The following is a 21714-nucleotide window of genomic DNA, read 5'->3' on the forward strand; positions in this document are numbered from 1 at the left end:
CTAACTGTAAACTCTCAAAAACTATGCCTAAACCTAACCGTAAACTCTCAAAAACTATGCCTAAACCTAACTGTAAACTCTGAAAAACTATGCCAAAACCTAACTGTAAACTCTGAAAAACTATGCCTAAACCTAACCGTAAACTCTCAAAAACTATGCCTAAACCTAACCGTAAACTCTCAAAAACTATCCCTAAACCTAACCGTAAACTCTCAAAAACTATGCCTAAACCTAACTGTAAACTCTCAAAAACTATGCCAAAACCTAACTGTAAACTCTCAAAAACTATGCCTAAACCTAACCGTAAACTCTCAAAAACTATGCCTAAACCTAACTGTAAACTCTCAAAAACTATGCCAAAACCTAACTGTAAACTCTCAAAAACTATGCCTAAACCTAACCGTAAACTCTCAAAAACTATGCCTAAACCTAACTGTAAACTCTCAAAAACTATGCCAAAACCTAACTGTAAACTCTCAAAAACTATGCCTAAACCTAACCGTAAACTCTCAAAAACTATGCCAAAACCTAACTGTAAACTCTCAAAAACTATGCCTAAACCTAACCGTAAACTCTCAAAAACTATGCCAAAACCTAACTGTAAACTCTCAAAAACTATGCCAAAACCTAAATGTAAACTCTCAAAAACTATGCCTAAACCTAACTGTAAACTCTCAAAAACTATGCCTAAACCTAACCTCAATGTAAGAAAAAGGAAACATTTCTATCAGAAGTTTTCTGTCAAAAAGCGTAAAAAAAGACTGCTTTATGTCAAAAAGCATCGTTCTGTCATAAATCGTTCTGTCATAAATCGTTCTGCCAGAAACCCCATTATGGGGCCTGCCCCCCTTTCTGCCTCTCTTTCTTATAGAGAGCCTTGATGGGATATTTTGACCAACTGTGTCAACCTGTGTGTGTGTGTGTGTGTGTGTGTGTGTGCTGACACTCACACTCCTGCTGCGATGCATTCCAGCAGTAGTTCCTCCCCCTGAAGAACCCGCATGTGGCTGGATGCACCTTTAGGAGACAACCAGGAGGGGGCAGCCTCCGCTATGGAGCGCACTGGAGAGACACAACCACCACATGCACGCACACACACGCATGCATGCATGCACGCACGCACATACACACACAATTCAGCAAGTCAACAAAGTTGTCTGACAAACAATAACAAATACTAAATCAGCACAACAAGCAGAGTGTGATTATTTGAGCAAAGCTAGTTTTATAAATGAAAAAACTCATAATCATAAATGAAGCGGAACAACACACTCACCACAACCAGTCAGTAACATGTGGAGAAAAATGTTGAGTCATTTTAGGGGATTGTCTGAAATAAAACAGCATGTTGCATAAGTCCATTAGTTTGTAAATAAAACAGCATGTTGCATAAGTCCATTAGTTTGTCATATTTATAAACACACAAGGTTACTGGTGCTAGTGGGGAAAGTGAGCGGTACAATTAATTCATTCATTCATTATGAACTTATGCATATTATAATGAGCATTCGTGAGGACCAATTATATGAATATAGGTTGAAAATGGGTGAATTAAGTGATCCTATAAGCAACACAGTTAGTGTTACGGCTCGCTCCTCCTCGCCTTCACTTCCCCCTCCCCTTTCATTGGCTACTCACCTGTTCTCCTCAACCAATCCCTGCACCTGTTTTCCTCAACCAATCCCTGCACCTGTTCTCCTCAACCAATACCTGCACCTGTCCCTTGTCTACAATCAACTGCTGCCTCTACCAAAGCCCAGTCTGCACGTCACTCTTTGCCAGAGCTTAACCTGTCTACTCGTATGGTAAAGTATAGGCCTTGCTACACTAGTGTATCTAACTTTACTATTTAGCTGGGTTTTTTTTGTTGATGTTTTTGCCAAGATTAGGGGCGGCCATAGCTGAGTGGTTAGTGATCCCGCCTAGGGAGCCAGAGGCCCTGGTTGCCCCAGGTACGATTCCAGGCCACGCCAGCATATGTGTCGATGAAATGAAATATGTCCCTGAGCAAGACTCTTAACCCCTAATTGCTCACAGGCCCTCATTGGAAACAAGCCCGCAAGGACTTTCATGAACGTCCTGTTAAAAGGAATTATCCTTATCCTTATCCATGTACAACTTTACACAGTTGCTTTCTGTTGTTCTCCTGGTTGTTTCCACTGACACTACTTCTCCTCTCCAGTATTCCTGACCCCAGAGCTGAGTTATGTCAACCAGCGGAGCCACCAACCCTCACCAACTCCAATGACCCTCACTTCCTTTTCCCCCCCAAAACACATGAATAAACTGGCCCATTCGGCCTTCACCAAACTGTACACACCAGCCGTAACATTGACAGCAATGTGCAGCTCTCTGTATTGATCTATACGGTGGATCACCTGATATTATTACAACAACTATCTTCCATTGGCTTGGATGAACTCCCTGTCAGCTGGTTCTCACATTATCTGTCAGGGAGAACACAGGACGTTGTTGCTGCCTTTTAAAACCTAGAACACGCTCACAGACACACATTAGACTCATCTCTCCACCAATGAACAGTGAACAAGGAGAGACTGCTTTCATCTTTTATGCTCCAGATGAAACATTGGTCTCTGTAGAGACATTTAGGATGCATTAAACTGCACCTACTGTATGATGTTTTTAATGTTCATTAAATTGCACCTTATTTAAAATAGCATTTAGTTGTTGTATATGTTGTGATCATGTTGTACTCAGAGCGTCCTTGAAAAAGAGAGCTTGCTCTCAACGGTCTTCCATGAATAAATAAAGGTCAATAAAAAAAATATTTAAAAAAACAATTATAGATCTACAAGCGAACTCACTTGTGAGCACTTTGACCACCACAGGTCTCTATAATAATAGATCTACAAGCGAACTCACTTGTGAGCACTTTGACCACCACAGGTCTCTATAATAATAGATCTACAAGCGAACTCACTTGTGAGCACTTTGACCACCACAGGTCTCTATAATAATAGATCTACAAGCAAACTCACTTGTGAGCACTTTGACCACCACAGGTCTCTATAATAATAGATCTACAAGCAAACTCACTTGTGAGCACTTTGACCACCACAGGTCTCTTCTGGTGAACAGCGTTCTTGTGGGGGAAGCGAGCGTTGCAGCAGTAATCATGCACAGAGTCGTTGAACAGAACGTGAGAGAAGTACAGATCTCCATTCACTCCCATCGACACCCTGCGGTCCTGGCGGACAGGTTGCATTGTGGGAAATGCAGTCTGAATGGGCCAGTTGAAAGGCCTGGCATAAGAACCTGTAATGACACACAGCAATGCTTTGTGGGAAATGTAGTCTGAATGGGCCAGTTGAAAGGCCTGGCATAGGAACCTGTAATGACACACAGCAATGCTTTGTGGGAAATGCAGTCTGAATGGGCCAGTTCATAGGAACCTGTAATGACACACACACTGTGAATGTATCATGGTAAAGGGTTAGTGGGTTGGTGTTCCTCAGGTTATTGTACAGTCAGTGGGTTGGTGTTCCTCAGGTTATTGTACAGTCAGTGGGTTGGTGTTCCTCCAGGTTATTGTACAGTCAGTGGGTTGATGTTCCTCCAAGTTATTGTACAGTCAGTGGGTTGGTGTTCCTCAGGTTATTGTACAGTCAGTGGGTTGGTGTTCCTCAGGTTATTGTACAGTTAGTGGGTTGGTGTTCCTCAGGTTATTGTACAGTTAGTGGGTTGGTGTTCCTCAGGTTATTGTACAGTTAGTGGGTTGGTGTTCCTCAGGTTATTGTACAGTCAGTGGGTTGATGTTCCTCAGGTTATTGTACAGTCAGTGGGTTGATGTTCCTCAGGTTATTGTACAGTCAGTGGGTTGATGTTCCTCAGGTTATTGTACAGTCAGTGGGTTGGTGTTCCTCAGGTTATTGTACAGTCAGTGGGTTGATGTTCCTCAGGTTATTGTACAGTCAGTGGGTTGGTGTTCCTCAGGTTATTGTACAGTTAGTGGGTTGGTGTTCCTCAGGTTATTGTACAGTCAGTGGGTTGGTGTTCCTCAGGTTATTGTACAGTCAGTGGGTTGGTGTTCCTCAGGTTATTGTACAGTCAGTGGGTTGGTGTTCCTCCCTCCCTGCATACTCACATGGCAGACTCCAGTCTATACAATAACCTGCGTGCGTGCGTGCGTGTGTGTGTGCGCGTGTGCGTGTGCGTGTGTGCACACGTGTGGGGAGTCTCTGTTTTTGTCAGGGGCTCCAAGGATAAAGGTTGGAAGCCATTGACTTGCAAGACCCTTAACAAGGTGTAAAACATAAAGTGAACTACTCATCCAGTAGGTCTCTGGTCTCAGGGGTTAGGTTAAGGGTTAGGGTACTAGGGTTAGGTTAAGGGTTAGGGTACTAGGGTTAGGTTAAGGGTTAGGTTAAGGGTTAGGGTACTAGGGTTAGGGTTAAGGGTTAGGGTACTAGGGTTAGGTTAAGGGTTAGGTTACTAGGGTTAGGTTAAGGGTTAGGTTACTAGGGTTAGGTTAAGGGTTAGGGTACTAGGGTTAGGTTAAGGGTTAGGTTAAGGGTTAGGGTACTATGGTTAGGGTACTAGGGTTAGGTTAAGGGTTAGGGTACTAGGGTTAGGTTAAGGGTTAGGTTAAGGGTTAGGGTACTAGGGTTAGGTTAAGGGTTAGGTTACTAGGGTTAGGTTAAGGGTTAGGTTACTAGGGTTAGGTTAAGGGTTAGGGTACTAGGGTTAGGTTAAGGGTTAGGTTAAGGGTTAGGGTACTAGGGTTAGGGTACTAGGGTTAGGTTAAGGGTTAGGTTACTAGGGTTAGGTTAAGGGTTAGGTTACGGGTTAGGTTACTAGGGTTAGGTTAAGGGTTAGGTTAAGGGTTAGGGTACTAGGGTTAGGTTAAGGGTTAGGGTACTAGGGTTAGGTTAAGGGTTAGGTTAAGGGTTAGGGTACTAGGGTTAGGTTAAGGGTTAGGTTACTAGGGTTAGGTTAAGGGTTAGGGTACTAGGGTTAGGTTAAGGGTTAGGTTAAGGGTTAGGGTACTAGGGTTAGGGTACTAGGTTAAGGGTTAGGGTACTAGGGTTAGGTTAAGGGTTAGGGGTATGAACAGTACTTACAGCTACTCATCCAGTAGGTCTCAGGTCGGGGGGGTCCGGGTGGGGGCTCACATGACAGAACTAGAGGCAGACCTGCACTGACCACAACTGGTTCTAGGATCTCTCTGGGCCACAGTGGAGGTCCTGAAAATATATAATTTATATAAACTATAGATATACTGTATATAACACTATAACACTATACATATAAACTATAGATATAATGTATATAACACTATAACACTATACATATAAACTATAGATATACTGTATATAACACTATAACACTATACATATAAACTATAGATATACTGTATAACACTATAACACTATACATATAAACTATAGATATACTGTATATAACACCACAGTGGAGGTCCTGAAAATATATAATTTACATAAACTCAAGGCAGGATTTTGAGGATAACTGGTTCACCACAGAAAACCAAGGAGTAGAGGTCTTCACGGGTAAAATATAAAGACCCGTACCCAAATGGACCCGTGAAAAAATTACCCGGAACCGAATGGACCCGGCCCATAGTCCAATATGAAGGACCGATACCCGAATGGACCCGCGAAAATATTACCCGAAACCGAATGGACCCGGGGCATTGTTAGAAATCTGAGTTCCGGACCCGAACAGCACCGAGAGCTGTCGGACCCCGACCCGTATAGAACCGTGACATACAAGAACCGAACCCGTACATAACCCGAGGCCCAGAAATACCTGAACGCAAAATTGTTTGCCAACGTCATTACTAGTTGTAGTTGTCCAGCGTTAAATAAGACTTGTTTCATACTTTCTTACCTAAATGTATAGCCTCCATGATTATGATGTATAATCCCAGTCAATGCTCATTGGACACCTTCTTCATTGCCAACTATAATCCACGTTAATTTCTAATGTTAAACCACATTTAATGTTTAACATTATAATTGGCTTTGGAGTTTCCATTGTGCTTTGCAGAGTATACCGGTAACAACATGTTGATATTAACTTGATTATTTTACCATTTTTAACCATTAACCAAAGCGTTACGTTAATCGACAATATTTGATATAACTGGTGTATATAAATGAGTGGGTAAAATATGTCCAAGGATTTGTCGGTGATGTCACATCAGATCGCCGACGAATCCTTGCTATCTTTAACCCTCTAAGACCCAGCGTTGCTTTAGAGTAACAATTATATTTTATAAAGAAAGGAGTTTAAATAATTTGTTTTTCTGTTATTTTTTCACCTCTAAATCCTCATTGGGTCCTATTGTTTAGTCTTACAATGCCATTGGCCAGGATATTTGCATATAAATACCCCCCACAGAGCCAGGAATCATCACAACTTGAAAAATCTCTGTTGGAACAGATCTCTTTTTTCTCTGGAAGATATTCCTCACAAAAACGTAAGTAATATGCCTGTAATATTTGTTTTGGTGAACATTACAATGTCTAGAACATGTACATATGTTATTATTGTGAAATATATGTCCCAAATTTAAATTATAGCATGATTCATACTTGTTGCTTTTGGTCAACGTTGGGCCCTCTTGGTTGCAAAAAAATACAAGGGCAGGCCTAATGTTCACCTGCTACTGTTCAGCCTTATATATAGTTTTCACAATAGATTTAAACAGTTATATGTGTATTTCCCCCACTTTGCATTACTATATATATATATATATATATATATATATATATATATATATATATATGAGAGAGAGAGAAACAGTGAGAGAGAGTAGGCTATATGTGCATTTTTACTTTAATTTCTAATTTCCAATGATATTTGTAACCATTGTTTTAACAGTCAGAACCATATAAGCTGGTTCCTTTGTTCACAACAACTGAATTGTTTGCTTTGAGCAGTAAGCCTCAGAAAATGTCCACCCAAACTTTCTCTCTCCCCCTAAACAATACATATTCAACCATAGTTTAACCAATATATTCCCTTGTTATTTCTCAGTATGTTTAATTTGCTTTCTATACTACAAGGACAGTGGGACCACTGTGGTACTTGTTGGGGGTTGTTCATTATTATTCATTATTCATTCAAGGTGTGGTGGGTACTTAGGGGCAATGGAATGATGCCCACTTAGGGGCAATCATCATCACACAATAGGTTTGCCAGACAGTATTGTATGACTTGTGAAATGTTGTTTCATCATCACTGCAGTGATGTGTAAGCACTACTAAATGTACTAATTGTATGTCTTTATTTCATTTCAGAATGCCACAACAGAAAGGGACTCGCTTCTCAGCCAGGGATGTTCTGGATATCGTGATGAACGGAGAGAGTGATGTTGACATAGACATCAATGAGACTGATGAAGAGTCAGATGAAGAGGACTGTGGCATGGGGTCCAAAGAAAACCAACCACCCCGTGAACCACCCAGTGAACCCACTGACCGCCCAGCAGACATTCAGCCACCCCAACTGACCAAACCCGCTCAGCGCCGTGATTCAAGATATCAGTGGCTGAAAAAGGACTTCATCAGCCCTAATACAGACTTTTCTGGCCCACCTCTGACCTCTGAAGATATGAGTTCTCTCCAAACACCACTGCAGTACTTCCGCCAGTTTGTGTCCAAAGACATGATTGACACTCTCACAACGAACACAAACATTTACAGCTTTCAAACAAAAGGAACATCAGTCAACACAAGTCCAAAAGAAATTGAGCAAATGTTGGGGATGCATTTGAGAATGGAAATTTTGCTACCTGATGGACCCAACGTTGCTAAATGTCAACATTTGCATAAAAACTTACCAAAACATATTTTTTTTTAAAACATTATATTTTCCTCTTCTAAATACTCCTACAAGACCATCTGAAAGGTTTTTAATTTTTTTTTGCAAGTACAAATATATCCGGGTCTTACAGGGTTAAAACAACTTCGAACATGGCGTAGCGTCCGTCACTACTTCCTTGTTGCATAGTGACATCACTGTTGAATCCTTGGTATCTTTGTCCTAGCCTTTCAACGTGTGTGTTGATCAGCGCCGTTAATATGCGCTGTAGTCTTTGCTCGTGGTAGTGAAACACTAAACAGGATTATCATTTCATGTCAACATTCAAGTACAAGTATCAGAAGATGTAACTCAGGTAAAGTAATGCGCCACTCTGCAAGTTTAACTAAAGTTTTCCACCTGTCCAAAGTTGTTCCTAATACAGACAGAGCCTTTCGGTCAAGAAAGACGATCATCAAGGCTAATACAGACATAAAGATGTTTTAATCATCCTATCCTTGTTAATATATCGCCATTTAGGTCAATGATATAACATTATGTAGTGATATTGTCAAGGATATTTGAATATAAACATTTAAAATGAACTAATGTGATAAAATGTTCTTCTGCTTGACCCCACCCTGCTTCTATGAGACAAGCTGGCACCTATGCAACATTTAAATTATTTTGTTTTGTTGCTTGCTTGTTGACTAAATTAACATCTCTATGTGAAAACTGTCTGTGTTTAGGTGTTGAGGGGGTGTGTCTGAAACAGGCCTATTTAACCAGAGGTAGAATATGACCTCAGTGAGCCAAACTGGATTTCCATTGCATGATGCTATTGTGTAAAGTTTGCTCCTTTTACTCGAGTAAAATCTCTCATACTTGGAATTCTGAATTGTTGTCTTTGCCTCATTATGTATTTATGTTTTAGAGCACCCAGTACAGATTCCCCTTTGACATTTGATTGGAGGTCCCGCCGAGATCTTTGAACGATTTGGACGGGTGCTGGCTGAGTGGGGAAGAGTGGTCGTGGCCTGGCAGTCTTCGCTGCTCAGCCAGCCATCCGGGGTGAGTACTGAGGTCTCTGTTTGGGTGTTCTGTACATGAGGAATTACTTTTTTTTCAGGATTCTAATGTATCAGTGATGAATTGTGATCACCATAGGCATTTTGATGGCCTATATGTAGGGAGACTGAAATGTCTCGCCTTCATGCGCATGACACAGATTAGAGGGACTTTGCTTGATTTTTTGAATACATAGGATACAATATATGGAAAAATGGAGGCTGTGGACGTGTTTTAATCTTTTAAATTTGTATTCTTGGTGGAATGTTTTTTAGTGTTGCCGATTAACGTCAGTCGGGGAAACGCAGTAATCATAAGCCGACACACTCAAACCGTTAGGAGGTCATGTTTAGTAAGGTTGTGTAAATGCGTTCAGTGACTCTTTTAGTTTTTGCATGTATTTGTATAGAAGTTATTCAATCAATCAATCAATCAAACAGTCGCCGGCTGTCTGTTCAGGGGGACTTTTGTCCGGCCTGAGGGATCCTGTTGTACAGATATACAACAAAGCTAGCACAGAATGAATGGTTTGTATGAGTGTGTGTGTGTGTGTGTGTGTGCGAGTGTTGTTTATTGTAATGTTGTGTGTACAAGACAACACAATTATCTTTTGATCAAGGTTAAGGTGCAGCATCTGAAGTACATGGATTTTTTTAAAGGCCTGTCGGGACTGACCGAGGCCTCGAGAAAACCATTATTCTGCTGTCTTGAAAAGGAGGGGTAGAAGCGAGAGAGGAGTGAGTATTAACTAATATAACTAATAATAGATAGGAATTTTTAGATGATAAGAGTGAATTTGTGTTCACAAAATTAGGAGGCATTATCTCTGGTTGTGTGGAGAGAATATATTGAAACAAAAAGCCTGTGAAGCACATACTGCCACCTATCTTAGATCAACTGGCACCTGTAGTTTTTCTTTGAAAGGACTGGGCTTAGACCTGTATAGATATTCAAATCAGCCCATTGATACACCAGTCGCCAGTCTGAGTTTTGTGGTCTGTTGACAAGTTACTGCCAGGTACTCAAGGAAAGTGAGACAACATGTTTGCTCAAATAGAGTGTGTGAACTGCTTCATTACTTTAAAAAAAATAATACATTTGTGGTTCGTTTTAGGAGATTGTGAATCTGGTATTACTACCAGTAAAACCTACTGATTGTAAGATACTTATGTAGTGTGTAAAAGCACAAAGATCTACGAGTGTTTCAGTTTCTTTCCCTCACAGCAGGTGGTCGACACTTGGAATTAGGTGTTGTTGGATTAAGTGTACTTTTGGCTACTATGGTGATTTGATTAACCATTCCTTTTGACACTACAATGGAAGTGCCATTATTTTTAGGGATGAGTGATTGAAAATGTGAATATATCTTAATGTAGACAGTGTGTGATGTTTTCTCCTGTGTGTTGATGGGGGCTCTTCATCCGCTGTGGGGTCAGGGTCTGGGTTGAGGATTTCTGCTCCATTGGGACGCCATGCAACAGAAATCCGACAATACCAGTATGGGTTTCTTTTCTGAGTTTTGGGCTTGTGGGAAAGTTACTCTCGATAATGTTGTTTCCTTCCCAATTTCTTTTAGGATCGGTGTCGTTCTATGGGAGGCTAACATAATGTTTTGATGTGATTTCATGTTGTTGTATAATGAGTGTGTTTTATCCCACGTGTATTTTGTGACTAATAGCACGACTAACAAACTAATTGATAACTGACCTATTGAGACGTGCGTCATCGAATGTATTACTTTCAATTTTTCTGGTAGCGGGGAACACTGGACTTTCCAACACGGGGGGTAATGTATGGTGTTTATTCTGATTTTGATTGTTACAATTGTTTATTCTGATCTGAAGTATCCTAGTGCTTTTCCTACTGAATAATTGAGCATAAGGGCTGTGTAAACATATGACATGGTTTCTGTGTGTGCTTAGATTTGTAATCTGACCATACAGTCATGTTTTATTTTGTTTCTTTTTAAGATGTTTTTGTAGTAAATGATTGCTTCTCTCTTAGTGACACAGACACAGGACTGCAGGACCACATCACTAAATAGCAATATTAATCTAGTGAATTTTATGGTAATTGGTAACTAGTATAATTGGTTTGAGAATGGATTTCTAAACATGAAGTAAGATTAGTTTACTATAGCCAGTGGTGTGCCTCTAAAGGCCATACATGACTAAATGCCATACATGTGGTTTAGTTAAGGTGTGTTAAACAATGTTGTTGTGAGTGTTTATTCTCAGGTCCACTTATGAACTGCAGTGGAACTGTTTTGAGAGAGGAGGAATAACAGATGATGACAACGTGCTAAATATCTCTACGGCTTGTGTGGTATTAAGTATCGTGGTTTGCTATGAAGCATTGATATTTGTTTTTCCATATGCAGAGTCAAATATCATATGATATATATATAGGTACATTATGTGTATAGCTACACTATTTGAAAAGATTTCATCTAATCCTATATATCCCTGTATAGATGTTGGCTACATTTTGAAAGTATGCCGGCTCTGGCTCTGTATGTGATTTTAATGCATTTTGTGATTTTACATTTTGTTTCAAGAATGGCGTATGATGGTGTTGCTAAGGATCCTATGGAGTCTTCAGCCCTGGTGTTCACAACGGGGGATGGACTGGCTGAGTGGATGAGGAAAGAGCACTCTGAACAGGAGGACCGGCTTCTGGACTAGGAACGACCTGGAACCACGCTTCACATTGCAGGACGGGGCAAACGCCACGGGAGGATGAAAGAACGAGGAGCTACGCAGGATTCTGAGAGGACACCGCGGGACATTCGCCATCCGGATCCTGGCGTTGTCAATGATTAGTTTTGCTACAGTTGATGGCATCACTCTTTTTGTGGATGCCCATTCCATTAACGGCAAGAGAATGACATTGCTATCACTTTGGTGAAACAAGATTTGGTGGAACAATGGACTATGATACTTTGAGGCCATGAAGAAGGACCTTTTCGGAGCTTTATTTCTTTTATGATCTGTACCTGTATTTTGTAACTGTATTTTTCTGTACATGAATGGACTTTCTCCCTGTGCATTTTTGTTTTGTTGAACTTCTACATGTCGTTGGCCGGAAGGGTGGTCGTGGCTAATTGAGCTGGGCTGGATAGGAATTTTCCTGTGAAGTTGAATATGGGTTTTTCGCCTATTCCTGCGATATGCTATGAGTATTGTTGTGTAAGGGTTTTTTAAATGTTAAAATGGGGGAAATGTCAAGGATATTTGAATATAAACATTTAAAATGAACTAATGTGATAAAATGTTCTTCTGCTTGACCCCACCCTGCTTCTATGAGACAAGCTGGCACCTATGCAACATTTAAATTATTTGGTTTTGTTGCTTGCTTGTTGACTAAATTAACATCTCTATGTGAAAACTGTCTGTGTTTAGGTGTTGAGGGGGTGTGTCTGAAACAGGCCTATTTAACCAGAGGTAGAATATGACCTCAGTGAGCCAAACTGGATTTCCATTGCATGATGCTATTGTGTAAAGTTTGCTCCTTTTACTCGAGTAAAATCTCTCATACTTGGAATTCTGAATTGTTGTCTTTGCCTCATTATGTATTTATGTTTTAGAGCACCCAGTACAGATTCCCCTTTGACAATATGATAATATAAATAGCAGCCAGTCATTGACTGCGTCACTGCCAGTCTGTCTTCTGAGCGACCGACCTCCCTCCCTCCACCCGGGTATTAATGGAACCGTCCATCTCACAGTCTGAGCCCCGAGACCCCCTGCTCGCCGGGTCCACTCGGGTATTAGTGGAACCGTGCATTTCGCAGTCTGAGCCCCGAGAAACCCGCCCGCCGGGTCCACTCGGGTATTAGTGGAACCGTCCAGTATATACATTATTTCTAGAGGCAGAGATCACAGTAAACATCCTAAACCTCCTTCCTCCACACTGGGAGTCTGTGACCACGTCACCATTGTGTTTTATGACGAGGTCGGGTTCTTGGGAACGCACAGCCCTTAGGTCTATACCATAGGTCTATATAGGTCTATACCATAGGTCTATATAGGTCTATACCTCTTAGGTCTATATAGGTCTATACCTCTTAGGTCTATATAGGTCTATACCATAGGTCTATATAGGTCTATACCTCTTAGGTCTATATAGGTCTATACCTCTTAGGTCTATATAGGTCTATACCATAGGTCTATATAGGTCTATACCTCTTAGGTCTATATAGGTCTATACCTCTTAGGTCTATATAGGTCTATACCTCTTAGGTCTATATAGGTCTATACCTCTTAGGTCTATATAGGTCTATACCTCTTAGGTCTATATAGGTCTATACCTCTTAGGTCTATATAGGTCTATACCTCTTAGGTCTATATAGGTCTATACCTCTTAGGTCTATATAGGTCTATACCTCTTAGGTCTATATAGGTCTATATGTCTATATAGGTCTATATAGGTCTATACCTCTTAGGTCTATATAGGTCTATATAGGTCTATATAGGTCTATATAGGTCTATACCTCTTAGGTCTATATAGGTCTATACCATAGGTCTATATAGGTCTATATAGGTCTATACCTCTTAGGTCTATAGGTCTATACCTCTTAGGTCTATATAGGTCTATATAGGTCTATACCTCTTAGGTCTATATAGGTCTATACCTCTTAGGTCTATATAGGTCTATACCTCTTAGGTCTATATAGGTCTATACCTCTTAGGTCTATATAGGTCTATATAGGTCTATACCTCTTAGGTCTATATAGGTCTATATAGGTCTATACCTCTTAGGTCTATATAGGTCTATACCTCTTAGGTCTATATAGGTCTATACCTCTTAGGTCTATATAGGTCTATATAGGTCTATATAGGTCTATAACTCTTAGGTCTATATAGGTCTATACCTCTTAGGTCTATATAGGTCTATACCTCTTAGGTCTATACCTCTTAGGTCTATATAGGTCTATACCTCTTAGGTCTATATAGGTCTATACCTCTTAGGTCTATATAGGTCTATACCTCTTAGGTCTATATAGGTCTATAACTCTTAGGTCTATAACTTAGGTCCGGATGGAAGCTGTGACCTAATTGCTCCCAATGAGCAGGTTGGTGCCTTGCATGGTTTCCTCTGCCATCGGTGTGTGAATGTGTGTGTGTGAATGGGTGTGTGAATGTGTGAATGTGTGTGTGAATGTGTGTGTGAATGTGTGTGTGTGTGTGTGTGTGAATGTGTGAATGTGTGTGTGAATGTGTGTGTGTGTGTGTGTGTGTGTGAATGGGTGAATGTAATGCACAATCTATAAAGCTCTTTGGATAAAAGCGCTATATAAATGCACCATCTACCATTTTACTTGTAATGTATTGATGATTGCTTTCTTTGGCAGACCAGGTATAACACCTAGATGTCTTGCCTGGCTGTTAAGAGCTAATGTTATATATATATATATATATATATATATATATATATATATATAATGTTTTTAGGTGTGCAGTTTTTCTCTATGTTCTTTGATTGTGTTTCCTTTGCTTAATGTTCTGTGTAAAGGACATTGAACTGCCTTGTTGTTGAAACGAGCTATAGAAATAAAATAGCCTTTCCTTGTCTTTCTCACCAATGACCATGATGAAGGTACTTACTGGACAGTCTCATGATAAAGGTACTTACTGGACAATGACCATGATAAAGGTACTTACTGGACAGTCTCATGATAAAGGTACTTACTGGACAGTCTCAGAATGATCTTGTGTGAATAAGCAGATCCATGCTCATTAGAAGCGATACATTGATATTCAGCTTCATATTCATCAGGGTTGTTCCAGGCGTAGATGTCCAACGTTCCAGAGCGTCTCCTCATCGAAGTCTGAGGATCACGAGCCACGTTGAAGTACCGTCCATTACGCCTCCACGAGAAACTGTAATATAATAATGATAATAATCATATCTAGTCCATACCCAGGAATGTGCACACTGAAACTGTAATATAATAATTATAATAATCTTAATAATCATAACTAGTCCATATAGAATGTGCACACTGAAACTGTAATATAATAATAATAATAATAATCATAACTAGTCCATATAGAATGTGCACACTGAAACTGTAATATAATAAAAATAATAATCATAATAATCATAACTAGTCCATATAGAATGTGCAAACTGAAAGTATTTGTAGATTTGAGGTTTTACACAGTAGTCTACATGCTCAGTTCAACTCTGAGAGAGCAAGTTTGTTGAGGTCAGAGGTCAGCGGGAGATCGGCTTGGGATCAGCTTGGGATCGGCTTGGGATCGGCTTGGGATCAGCTTGGGATCAGCACATTATCAAATGAAATAAATATTTTTTTGAGGCAGATAGTCGCGGACCCTAAGGTAATGCTTCGCGGGGGTCCGCGGACCCCACTGCGCTAAGCTGTTTGTTTCAACTTGAAAATACTTCAAATAATGTCCTTTCTGACACGTGTTGAGATCGCACAGCTCTGCTCCATTGTATCAATGACTGAGTAAATAATCTACATGCTAATGCTAGTAGCAGCTAGAGCTGGCAGCCCGTATAGCCCATTTAAATCTATGGTATGGCCCCATAGCTTAAAGTCTGCCCTCTGGTTGGGACGGAGCATAGAAGCGTGACAACAGAGTACATCCGTAGCCTGGGGGACCGTAACCGTGACAACAGACAGCCCGTGGCCGCACATGAGCAGTAATGGCGAAAACTGTGGCCGTAGAGCTAGAGTTTCCAAAAAAGGCTAATAGAGCAGCTTGCATTTGGGAAAAGTGAAAAACAGGCTTCCTCACGGTCTGCATAACGCTAATGGTCAATGTCCATCTGCAAGTTCAGATCAATTGCTCCAGCCAGTGAGGAGAACCATGCAGGACAGATAGTGTGACTGACTCCTTCATTATATGTAGGATAATAATTCACAGGTCGTATCTCTTATACTACTGAAGGCTCTCCATTTATCTCAAACTTTTGAATGCCAAGGACCCCCATAACTCAGAGTGTGTAGCAGTGTTTCCAGTGAGTAAACATGACAAGACGTGCCAACATGACCAGAATGGAACAGAGCCTTCATTAGTGTCATTGGTAACACCTGTGGAGGAAGTAAGGAAGAGGCCTGATTTCTTTCCACTATGGCTGCTGTGCATAGAGACTATTACTGATATAACAACAACAATAATGAATACCAATAAAAATAATAAGACAACAATAAGAAAAATAATATTAATAAATGTAACTGCAATCAGCAATAGGGGGGCCAAGGAATGCGATAGGCAATATGCAAAACACAATATGCAATATGCACAATAAGCCATAGAAACGAATAGATTGGACTTTAGAGAAACAGCCTGTGCAGTTAACAAACGAGCATTGTAAACAGCTAAGCTGAGTTATATCCCTCAGAACTTGCATATTAGTCTTGCAAATTAAAATGCAAGTCTTTATTATGTTGCTTATAATGGCAGATTTCAAACTCATGTTAAAAATTCAGTCATCAAGACAAAAGTTTGCCAAATGTTTTACTTTGTCTAGTTATTCATGACAATTTCTTGCCAGTCGGTTTAGCCTGGATTCGAACCAGGCGTCCTTTCTACCCATTCAACTACAACAGCACTGTTTAATTTTGATGAAAAGCATAACCTGTACCCTTCTGTCATGCGCCATCCCCATGTTTCACTAGAACATACGTCACAACATTTAAAACAAATATCTTGTCTTAAAGTTCACATGCTTTAATTAATAAAGTCTTGATTTTTGATTGGCAAATTACATTTGGACTGGATAAGTCGCGGCTTGAACCAGGGACCTTCAGACTGACAGGTCGACGCTTTACCGACTGAGCCATTGGAACCACAGACTTAAGATAGAGAGATCTTTTTTTAATGAAGCCATGCCCTCTACAATATTCATTGGCTCATGAGGATTCATTTTTCCACGTACAAACTCCTCCCCAAGTGGGATTTTAGATAATGGTCTATAGATTGTGTGTTTCACGCAAATTGCTAAAAAATCCCAGGAGAAAAACATGTTTAGGTTTTTTTTAAACTGCATGAAAAGGCAGAAAATCTAAGGGCGGAGCTTACTGTTCAAACTTACAAATGTGTTCCTCATTAATCAAGGTACATGTGTAAGCAAGTCTCATGGATTTACGCCAAACGAGGCATGCCTTAAGTCTGTTCAAAGCTTGTATTTTTTAAAGGATTGCTGTAGCGCCCCCCTTTGGCCAATTGGAGTAAGATTGGTTTCAGCCCTATTTGGAATGACCCTCTACCATACTGCAAAGTTTCATACAAATGTGACATGGTTTGTAGATATTGGTCCAAAGTCCATGTGTAGAAAACTTGGTGCAGATTGCTCAAAAATCTCAGGAGAAGTTCAAATGTAGCAGTTTTTCATGTATTTCAAAACGTAAGGGTCAGAGGTGTCAAAGTCAAAGTGGCAAAGTCGTTCGGCATGAGGAGACACATGTGTAGCGGCTAGCCCTCTACACATGTGTAGCGGCTAGCCCTCTACCTTATTGCAGAGTTTTGTAAAAATGGTTAATGCTGCGAAAAATGCGAAAATGGTGGAAGAAAAAAACAACAGCAAAAACAATAGGGGACACAGCACTAAGTGCTGGGCCCCCTAATGATATTAATATTAAAAATAATAATAATAATAATAATAATTACATTGGCAGAGGGTTTCCTTTAGCTTCACATTCTATCACCATGGTGTCTTTAGGGTCAACGATGTGGTCCTTAGGAGACTGTCTGAAGATGGTAGGAGGCTGTCTGACTGGAAGAGAGACATATGCGTCATTATTATTATTATCATTATCATGGTCCTTAGGAGACTGATTGAGTGGTGATGATGGAGGGAGGTTGTCTGACTGGAGGAGAGACATATGAGTCATTATTATTATTATCATGGTCCTTAGGAGACTGTGGTGATGATGGAGGAGGTTGTCTGACTGGAGGAGAGACATATGAGTCATTATTATCATTATTACGGTCCTTAGGAGACTGTGGTGATGATGGAGGAGGTTGTCTGACTGGAGGAGAGACATATGAGTCATTATTATCATTATCAGGTCCTTAGGAGACTGTGGTGATGATGGAGGAGGTTGTCTGACTGGAGGAGAGACATATGAGTCATTATTATCATTATCAGGTCCTTATAGGAGACTGTGGTGATGATGGAGGAGGCTGTCTGACTGGAAGAGAGACATATGAGTCATTATTATCATTATCAGGTCCTTATAGGAGACTGTGGTGATGATGGAGGGAGGCTGTCTGACTGGAGGAGAGACATATGAGTCATTATTATCATTATCAGGTCCTTAGGAGACTGTGGTGATGATGGAGGAGGTTGTCTGACTGGAGGAGAGACATATGAGTCATTATTATCATTATCAGGTCCTTAGGAGACTGTGGTGATGATGGAGGAGGTTGTCTGACTGGAGGAGAGACATATGAGTCATTATTATCATTATCAGGTCCCTAGGAGACTGTGGTGATGATGGAGGGAGGTTGTCTGACTGGAGGAGAGACATACATGACATTTACATAACATTACTTTACAATTTACACTTATATAATGTTGTCATTTATCAGAGGCTCTTTATCCAGAGTGACTTACAGTAAACAAGGTAAACACATACATAGAACGTATGTATAACTAGAAAAACAGGTCTCCGCCAGGTCAGGTAGGTTATTGTGGCCTCCTGGTGGCGCTATAATAGGCCAAAGACAAAAGGGTGGCATTTCTTCTTAGGCCTTTCATGGCAATCGGACACTGCATTCATGATTTGATGCATTTTGTGCCAAAAATGTGTTTTGCTAAATTAGACCTGTTGGTGGCGCTATAACAGGCCAATGTGAAAAGGGTGGCATTTCTTCTTCGGCCTAGTGGGAATGTGTGTGTGAAATTTCACAGAAATCACAAGCTACGTTCATGATTTGAGGCATTTTGTTCAAAACGGACCGATCCTGCAAACTTTGGAAGCCAACCTTAGCCAATGAGGATGGAATAAGGAAAATCGGACAGATCAGTGTTGATCACATGACTATAGAGATACTGTCTATCGATTTGCATGACGGTTGGATAAAATATGTAGGAGTAATATTAAAAAAAATGGGTTTTGCACAAATCGGCCTCCTGGTGTCGCTATAACAGAGCCATGTGAAAGATTTGGGGCAGAGGTTCTGAACTGGCATCCAGGGAGTGTGTGTGCACAGTTTCGCAGCGACCGGGCCAACAGTGACGGAGATTAGCTGTCCGCAGACGGACAGGACACACGGACGGACACAGACACGGACGGACAGGGGGTAAAACAGAGACAGAGACAATAATAATATAATAATATAACTTACAATAAACAAGGTAAACACATACATAGAATGTAGAGACAGTGTAGTGTCTCAGTAAACTAGGATCACTGGTAAACAATGAACCTAGCATCGGTCTAAACAATATAATATCAAAATAATAATCTGTATACATTAAAACTATAGGGTACCATTACCAGGTAAACAAATGAACCTAGCATCTGTAGAAATAACATGCTGTCCCGTGAGATGCATCATCATCTGCATGGTTTTCGAGGGGCTCCTACTTACTTTCCAGAGGTATGTCCAGGCCACAGACACGATGCCAGAACAGAACCATCACAGCTGCTTTGACCAGCGCCTCCATCTTTACTGCTGTGCATCGATTGCTTTGGTCTGCTGCCTGCTCCTGTATGCAAATTAAAACAATATGATTGGTCTGCTGCCTGCTCCTGTATGCAAATTGCAACAATATGATTGGTCTGCTGCCTGCTCCTGTATGCAAATTCAAACAATATGATTGGTCTGCTGCCTGCTCCTGTATGCAAATTGCAACAATATGATTGGTCTGCTGCCTGCTCCTGTATGCAAATTAAAACAATATGATGCTGAACAAGGTAAACACACAGAATCCAGAGAGACAGTGTAGTGTCTCAGGAAGGATCACAGGTAAACAATGAACCTAGCATCAGTCTAAACAATATAATATTTAATTATTAATCTGTTTACTGAAACTATTGGATACCAGGTAAACCGTTCAAGTCTGCGTGCGTTGTGCACACTTACCAAACACGTGCGTGCATGCATACAGACGGCTATAATTAATAATAGGCGAAGTAAAATAGTGAAACCAACTATATTAATTAAGGGTTATGGCTTTAAATGTAAAGCCATAACAACCCTGTAGTCTGTCCGTGCATCAAGGGGAACATGCAGCTCTAGTCGCCAGTGGCCACCATGTTCCTCTCCCTCTTTATATATTTGTGTCTCCACCAGGCCGAAAGGCATGGCGAGAGAGTATGTTATGCACCCTGTCCGTCCGTCTGTGTGTGTGTGTGTGTCCGTCCGTCTGTGTGTGTGTGTGTGTCCGTCTGTGTGTGTGTGTCCGTCTGTGTGTGTGTGTGTCCGTCTGTGTGTGTGTGTGTCCGTCCGTCTGTGTGTGTGTCCGTCCGTCTGTGTGTGTGTGTGTGTCCGTCTGTGTGTGTGTGTCCGTCTGTGTGTGTGTGTGTCCGTCTGTGTGTGTGTGTGTGTCCGTCTGTGTGTGTGTGTATCCGTCTGTGTGTGTGTGTGTGTCCGTCCGTCTGTGTGTGTGTGTCCGTCTGTGTGTCCGTCCGTCTGTGTGTGTGTGTGTGTCATTCTGTGTGTGTGTGTGTCCGTCTGTGTGTGTGTCCGTCCGTCTGTGTGTGTGTCCGTCCGTCTGTGTGTGTGTGTGTGTGTCCGTCCGTCTGTGTGTGTGTCCGTCCGTCTGTGTGTGTGTGTGTGTCCGTCCGTCTGTGTGTGTGTCGTCCGTCTGTGTGTGTGTGTGTGTGTCCGTCCGTCTGTGTGTGTGTGTGTGTGTGTCCGTCTGTGTGTCCGTCCGTCTGTGTGTGTGTCATTCTGTGTGTGTGTGTGTCCGTCTGTGTGTGTGTGTGTCCGTCTGTGTGTGTGTGTGTCCGTCCGTCTGTGTGTGTGTCCGTCCGTCTGTGTGTGTGTGTGTGTCCGTCTGTGTGTGTGTGTCCGTCTGTGTGTGTGTGTGTCCGTCTGTGTGTGTGTGTGTGTCCGTCTGTGTGTGTGTGTATCCGTCTGTGTGTGTGTGTGTGTCCGTCCGTCTGTGTGTGTGTGTCCGTCTGTGTGTCCGTCCGTCTGTGTGTGTGTGTGTGTCATTCTGTGTGTGTGTGTGTCCGTCTGTGTGTGTGTCCGTCCGTCTGTGTGTGTGTCCGTCCGTCTGTGTGTGTGTGTGTGTGTCCGTCCGTCTGTGTGTGTGTCCGTCCGTCTGTGTGTGTGTGTGTGTCCGTCCGTCTGTGTGTGTGTCGTCCGTCTGTGTGTGTGTGTGTGTGTCCGTCCGTCTGTGTGTGTGTGTGTGTGTGTCCGTCTGTGTGTCCGTCCGTCTGTGTGTGTGTCATTCTGTGTGTGTGTGTGTCCGTCTGTGTGTGTGTCCGTCCGTCTGTGTGTGTGTCCGTCCGTCTGTGTGTGTGTGTGTGTGTCCGTCTGTGTGTCCGTCCGTCTGTGTGTCCGTCCGTCTGTGTGTCCGTCCGTCTGTGTGTCCGTCCGTCTGTGTACAGCTAATCTCCGACACCGTTGGCTTGATCGCAGCGAAACTGTGCACACACACTCCCTGGATGCCATTTCAGAACCTTTGCCCCACATTTTTCACATTGGCCTGTTATAGCGCCACCAGGAGACCAAAATAACCTACCTGACCTGGCGGAGACCTGTGCTTCGAGGAGCACTTTTTCTAGTTTCCTATCAATTACTATCTTATTATTATTACTATTATCAATGACTCAGCCCATGAAGGCTTGAATTCATGGAGATTGTTTTAGTTTTTCTCTCATTCCTGAGCCAATTATCCAATATCCTCCTATCCTCCTATGATTTGACA

General features: G+C 41.5%; 1 protein-coding gene across 1 annotated transcript in view; it reads right to left on the bottom strand.

Annotated features, from left to right (window-relative positions):
* nfascb (neurofascin homolog (chicken) b) overlaps positions 1–19519 on the bottom strand; it is a 47811-nt gene extending 28292 nt beyond the window's left edge. The window contains exons 1-6 of the mRNA XM_080444712.1: positions 19425–19519; positions 17496–17601; positions 14545–14735; positions 5082–5204; positions 3058–3276; positions 951–1062 (exon numbers count right to left, since the gene is read on the bottom strand). Of these exons, the coding sequence (XP_080300838.1) occupies positions 951–1062; positions 3058–3276; positions 5082–5204; positions 14545–14735; positions 17496–17601; positions 19425–19500 (827 nt within the window). The 5' untranslated portion in view covers positions 19501–19519. The remainder of the gene's footprint in view (positions 1–950; positions 1063–3057; positions 3277–5081; positions 5205–14544; positions 14736–17495; positions 17602–19424) is intronic.
* Positions 19520–21714: the final 2195 nt, after the last annotated feature.

This window comes from Gymnoscopelus braueri, assembly GCF_963280865.1.
Source record: "Gymnoscopelus braueri genome assembly, chromosome: 12".
NCBI classification, from domain to species: Eukaryota; Metazoa; Chordata; class Actinopteri; order Myctophiformes; family Myctophidae; genus Gymnoscopelus; species Gymnoscopelus braueri.